The sequence below is a fragment of the Oreochromis niloticus genome, linkage group LG1 (assembly GCF_001858045.2).
Source record: "Oreochromis niloticus isolate F11D_XX linkage group LG1, O_niloticus_UMD_NMBU, whole genome shotgun sequence".
NCBI lineage: Eukaryota > Metazoa > Chordata > Actinopteri > Cichliformes > Cichlidae > Oreochromis > Oreochromis niloticus.
Genome location: NC_031965.2, coordinates 4,362,991 through 4,369,381, shown reverse-complemented (window position 1 = coordinate 4,369,381; position 6,391 = coordinate 4,362,991). Strand labels below are relative to the sequence as shown.

General features: G+C 42.8%; 1 protein-coding gene across 1 annotated transcript; it reads left to right on the top strand.

The window, feature by feature from the left end:
• The first annotated feature begins 2,176 nt into the window (after nucleotides 1-2,176).
• Nucleotides 2,177-4,270, top strand: LOC109195670 (uncharacterized). The gene is made up of 3 exons (XM_019348180.2): nucleotides 2,177-2,883; nucleotides 3,017-3,299; nucleotides 3,427-4,270. The coding sequence occupies exons 1-3, from the start codon at nucleotides 2,564-2,566 to the stop codon at nucleotides 4,096-4,098; spliced, it is 1,275 nt and encodes a 424-aa protein (XP_019203725.1). The 5' UTR covers nucleotides 2,177-2,563; the 3' UTR covers nucleotides 4,099-4,270.
• The last annotated feature ends 2,121 nt before the right edge of the window (nucleotides 4,271-6,391 follow it).

Here is a 6,391-nt window from a genome sequence, read left to right as displayed (position 1 = left end):
ATATCTATTCAATAACAAGTTGTGATCAGCACATACAGTATTTGAAAATCAGCATTGTTCAGAACCCCTGATTGTGTCACGGTCCTGGGTCGGTGACCCAGTGTTTTGAGTTTCTTGTGTCTCTGAGTTTTGTATTATGATCTTAGTTCCCTTTGTTCCCCCAGTTTATTCTTTAGTGTCTTAGTTTGGCTTTCTTGTATTCTCTTTAGTTCTCTGAGTATTTAATAGCTGCCCTCTATGTCTCTTTGTTGTTGTTCTGTGTTTCTTAGTTGCTCTGTCTCCCCTAGTCTAGTTTGCGTCTGTGCTACTTCCTTTTTTACTTTGACGGTCCATGTCTCTTGTGAGTGTATTCTACTTTGCTCCCTCATCTCGTCAGTTCTGATTTCTCCCAGCTGTGCTCTCCTTCTGTGTCTCATTCCCCTCGTTACTTCCCAGTGTATTTAAACCCTGTGTTTCTCTGAGTCAGTGTCGCGTCGTCCCTCAAGCTGTGTGTTTCCTCGCGTGCCTCTCCGTCAAGTGTAAGTTTATATTTCCCAGTTTAGTTTTTTGTGCTTTCCCCTGTCAGCAAATAAAGCTGAGTTTTTGAGTTCATCCCTCGAGTCTGAGTGCCTGCATCTTGGGTCCAACTTCTGCCTGCCACACAGCGTTTCATGACAGACTGGGGAGTTGTTTAGAGGAAAGTGTTACATAAATAAGGCCATAATAATCACAAAAATCAGAACTTCCAGAAGTTGGAAACCACCTAAGTGTCACCCCTCCTTTCCTCATCCGACCACATCCTGCATGGTTCCTCCACCCCTGATAGCTGTTATCTGGAAGGAATTGTGTGAAACCAGTGGTATGATAGGGAGGCGGTGGTTAAATGTATACTTCTTTATTCAAACTTCAAATGCCCTCCCTTAGGACCAGAAATAAAGAACTGGTACAGAGGTCAGATCAATACTGATTACAGTTTTTCTCAATTGCTAAAACACATTTCTTGAAACCTCCACCCATTTTCTCAAAACCTTAAACACAAATCCAAAAATTGCAACTACATTCACAAAACCCCAGACTTTTCTGTCAAAATCAAACTGTTACCTCAAAATCAGTTATCCTGTGTTCAAAAACAAACATTGTGTTCACATCATAAACACAGCAAGTAAAAATATATTCACCACAGAAAATTAGTTAGGTACTACATCAAATAATTGAAGACAAAGAATCCAAGGCATTAAGTGTATTTAACAAAAATTACAGTGTTTACAATGATACGAAGTGCAGAATGTAGATAACAAAAAATCAAGAAAATTAAAAAACCTAAATGAAAAGCACATTAGTTTTTTCTGATGGCTTAAGCACATTTTTTTTGTAACTATTGGCTATTTTTAGAAAACTCTACACACAAATAAGAAAACACTTCACCAAATCAGCAAAACATTGTAGTTTTCTTGCAAAAGCTAATAAACCTTGCTTAACTCTCCAAACCTTCGTCAAAATGATATTTTCGTATCAAACAGTTAACACAAGCCATCACATTAAAAGGCACACAATGCACCAACTACACACTGATGGTATGAATAAAAAACACATTTGGCTTTTGCTTTCTCTGTGCACAAGGTAGGCTATGTCAGTTTGAGGTCATACTTTTGTCATAGGTCCGTAAACATAGAGGGATCCAAACTTCAAGTACTGGTGTTTATTCACACACATCAAAACAAACACAAGTGTTTATTTCCAAGTCAAAACAAAATAGTAATTTCACTGAGGGAAAAAAAAGAAATCAGTCTACATCGTGTCGTCTCTCTGGGTCCGGCCACAAAATTTCATCTACATCACATGCAATGTCCTCTAGTCCAAGGCACCGGGGAAAATATCTTCTGGAATGGCGTATCCAGGCCTGACATGATGCCTGGTCAATATCCCCACATGCCTCCTCCATTGCCTGTAAAAGGGCTATGCGTTGATGGGGATGACGGTCATAGACCTTCCAGCGCCAGGCAAAGAAGAACTCTTCAGTTGGATTCAAGAATGGAGAGTATGGGGGGAGGTTGAGTACAGTGAAGAGTGGGTGATCTGTAAACCAGTTGCGGACCAAAGCAGCCCTATGGAAACTAACAACTGTCCCATATGATGACGTATCTGGTCTGCTCTGGTCTCTGAACATTAGTGAGCATGTTATGTAAGGTGTCCAGGAATGTAATACAGTTTTTCTCGATTGCTTAAACACTATAACCAGGCCTCTAAACTAAAATTTCAAAACCATAAACGCTATTGGTCAAAAAGCTCACCCATTTCCCTGAACTATAAACACTATTCCCTGCTTTGACACATGACTCAAATTTGGTGAACTGGTACTGCAAAACTCTACACACAAATCCCTACATTTTACAGTGCTTACACCATGTAGTCATGTAGAAAGCACTAGCATGCAATAATGTTAACTTAAGTCAGCATAGCTTGAGCCCAATTAGCACACAATTAACCAGGTGGAAACACTAGGAGTCAAAATTTAGCACACACCAATCAGAACCTGCGATGGATAGATAAAAGGGCCAAAGTCAGCTCATTCAGGTTTGAAACAATGGATCCAAAGAGATGCAAAGGAAGAGGACGTGGTGGAGAAAGAGGACGTGGTGAAGGAGGAGGACGTGGTGGAGAAAGAGGACATGGTGAAAGAGGAGGACGTGGTGGAAGAGGAGGAGGAGGTGGAGAACGACGGCGACAAGGAAGGGGAAGAGCAAGGGCACGAAGACAGTCAGTCTCGGATGAAATTCGAGCCACTTTAGTTGACCATGTCCTTGTCCATGGGATGACTATGAGGGAGGCTGGGCAACGAGTACAACCAAATTTGAGTCGCTTCACTGTTGCCTCCATCATCAGAACCTTCAGGGAGGAAAACAGGTAGGTGTACTTGCAGTAAGACTGCTTTGTACAGTAACGTTTAAGTTACTGAATTTATGTGTCTTGAGTTTCATTATTTTCCTGTAAAATGAATGTGTGACAGTTACAGTAATGAGTGCTTCTATTTTTGTAGGACACAGAGACGACCACCTGGTGGAGGCAGGTTAAGGCTTTTGTCGGAGGAGCAAGAGAGGGAACTTGTAAACATGGTAATTGCAAATAATGTAATCCGCCTGCAAGAGATTCAAAGGAGAGTGATTGAGGATGATCATCTTTTTCGAGGCATAAATGCCATCAGCCTCTCCACAATTGACCGCATCCTCCGAAAGAATCAATTCCGGATGAAACAGGCATACCGAGTCCCTTTCGAACGAAACTCTGACAGAGTGAAAAACCAACGTGTGGAATATGTTCAGGTATGAGTTTTGATACTGTATAAGGTATTGTGTACCATCACAGCATGGCAGTTTATGCTGCCATTTCAGCACTCTTGAACTTTGGTTCAGGGTACCGATTGACTCTACTGTGTTATGTGTTTTGCAGAGAATCTTTGAGATTGAAGGACGGCCTGTTCCCCATGAAATGATCTTTGTGGATGAGGCAGGTTTTAACCTGACCAAAAGAAGGAAAAGGGGGAGGAACATAATTGGCCATCGGGCTATTGTAAATGTCCCTGGTCAGCGTGGGGGGAATGTCACTATGTGCGCAGCCATCAGCCAACGAGGGGTACTCCACCGCCATGCCGTACTAGGACCCTATAACACTATGCTTCTCCTTGCTTTTCTTGATGGTTTAAGACAACATATGTTCCAGCTGGACTACAGGGAACCAGCACAGCCAGAGCAGCCTCACTACGTTGTTGTGTGGGATAACGTCAGCTTCCATCGCGCTGCTCTGGTTCGTGACTGGTTTACCAATAACCCAAGGTTTTCTAATATCTTTCTGCCTGCATACTCCCCCTTTCTAAACCCGATAGAGGAGTTATTTTCGGCACGGCGGTGGAAAGTGTATGACCGAGAACCTTATGTCCGTGTTCACCTCCTTCAGGCCATGGAAGAGGCCTGCCTAGACATATCAGTAGATGCATGCCAGGGGTGGATCAGGCATGCAAGAGGATTTTACCCCCGCTGCCTGGCTGGGGCCAATATAGCCTGTGATGTGGATGAGATTCTCTGGCCTGACCCAGACCAAAGACAAAATGCTGTGGTGGGATAATGTTTCTGGTGTGTGTTGTACTGTATAGTACATGAATGACAATGTGCCACTGTACATACATTGGTTGCGTCTTTTGTGTTTATCATGTGACAAGGGTTTTGAAGGGGAGAACCATAAGCAACCTAATTGTTTTGGAACTATTGTTTTGAATTAATTGTACCAGTGTGCAAAACTCTGTTGTAGTGTGTGTGTTTTTGAGGGCTTGTGTTTGATGTCTGAGGGCAAAGTTCGGTTTTTCAGCAGGAGTGAATAGTTTTGGGTGTAGAGCTTCATTTTGACCTGGAAATAGGATGTTTGGGGAATTGAGTGAGATGTTATGGATTTGTGTTTACTATTGTGCGGATATGAGGCGTAGTTTCAAGAAATGTGTTTTAGCAATCGAGAAAAACTGTAATGTGTGCAGTGTTATATGGGCCCAGGGCTGCATGATGGTGAACAACACCATTTTGACTTATAGCTGCACACATAGTTATGTTACCACCACATTGTCCTGGGATATTGATTATGGCACGGTGTCCAATAATGTTCCTGCCATGTCTCCTTGTCTTAGTGAGGTGAAAACCAGCCTCATCCACAAAAAACTGCTCATGACCCATGGCATCTGCCTCTAGCTCCATCACTCTCTAGACAAGACAAAACAAATTCAGCACAGCAGGCACATGCACAGCACTACAGTATGCACTTCCAGATTCAGTACCAATGATACTATAGCTTACCTGCACAGTCATATCGCAGCTGTTTTACACGTTCACTGTTTCTTTCAAAAGGTACTCTGTAGATTTTTTTTCATTCGGATTCTGTTGCGGGCAAGTACACGACCCAATACAGAAATGCTCACATTTTGTATGTTTTGGAAGGTGGTGTCATCCTCAATTATGCGCTGCTGAATTTCACGTAGCCTTATGGAATTATTTGCAATCACCATATTGACTATATGGGTTTCTTGATCTGCAGTGAACATTCTTCCTCTGCCCCCAGCATCTGGTCGTCTAGCAATTCTGTAAAGTAACAATTTCAGTATTTTTACATCTATGGTATTGTTGTGTTTCTCATTAGCATATGGCACTGCTACAAATCTTAGTGCAAAGTGACTGTACTAACCGATTCTCATTTCGAAATGTCCTTATGATGCTTGCTACAGTGTAGCGCAGGGGTGGGCAATTCCAGGCCCCGAGGGCTGGTGTCCCTGCATGTTTTAGATCTCACCTTGGGTCAACACCTGAATCACATGATTAGTTCATTACCAGGCCTCTGGAGAACATCAGGACATGTTGAGGAGCTAATTTAGCCATTTAAATCAGTTGTGTTGGTTCAAGGACACATGTAAAACCTGCAGGGACACCGGCCCTCGGGGCCTGGAATTGCCCACCCCTGGTGTAGCGGCTCAAGTTAGGCTGAACACGTTGGCCAGCTTCCCTCAGGGTCATTCCGTGGTTGATTACATGGTCCACTATTGTAGCTCTGATGTCATCAGTAATTCTATTTCTTACTCTTCTTACCCTTCCTCTTCCCCCTCCTTGTTCTCCTCTTGCTCCTCCTTGTCCTCTTCCTCTAACTTCACCTCCTTGTCCTTGTCGTCCTCTTCGTCCTACTTCTTCACCTCCACGTCCTCTTCCTCGGCCTCCTCTAATTCTCACTCTTCTCACTCTTCCTGCTCCCTTCATTGTACTCCACACGGACAGCTTACCTGTTGCTTATTTATAGTGCTTAGGCTGATTGCAAAGTGAACTAATTATCTAAAACAGTTTTCACATGTGACAGTGTGCCAGACAGTTGGCAAAATAGTGTAAATAATAGCCATAAATGTGTATAGTTTTGCTAGGAATGTGTTGATTATTTGGAAATTGAGTGTAAAGCAGTGAGTTGTGTTTACAGTTCCGCAAAAAGAGTGCTGTGCAGTGGATTGTACCTACAGTTTTGCAAAGTGTGTGTTACAAAATGGCAAACTGAGTGCAAAGCAGTGTTTGTGCTTTTAGTTTTGCAAACGCAGTGAGTGGTTTTGCTATAAGTATTAATAGTTTTAGAAATTGTGCTATAAGAATCACAGTTAGAGTTTAAGCATTCAGAAAAAACCGTAATGTAAGCACATCATCATGTCTTTGTGCGAGGTCTGTCCAGAGGACTTCATCCAAATCACAGGCAATATTCTCCCTTGCCAGACTATGTGGGAAACAACCCCCCACTTACCTATGGCTGCACAAAGGGTACCATTGCCACTATGTTGGCCAGGGACTTCCACAATGGCACATTGACCAGTTGTGTTCCTCCTTTTTGCCAGATTGAACCCTGCTTC

Excerpts from the sequence above, each read along its gene's own strand:
- LOC109195670 (XM_019348180.2), top strand. The coding sequence starts at position 2,564 with ATGGATCCAAAGAGATGCAAAGGAAGAGGACGTGGTGGAGAAAGAGGA. Across the intron at positions 2,884-3,016 it reads ACCTTCAGGGAGGAAAACAG|GACACAGAGACGACCACCTG; the intron begins GTAGGTGTACTT and ends CTATTTTTGTAG. Across the intron at positions 3,300-3,426 it reads AACGTGTGGAATATGTTCAG|AGAATCTTTGAGATTGAAGG; the intron begins GTATGAGTTTTG and ends TGTGTTTTGCAG.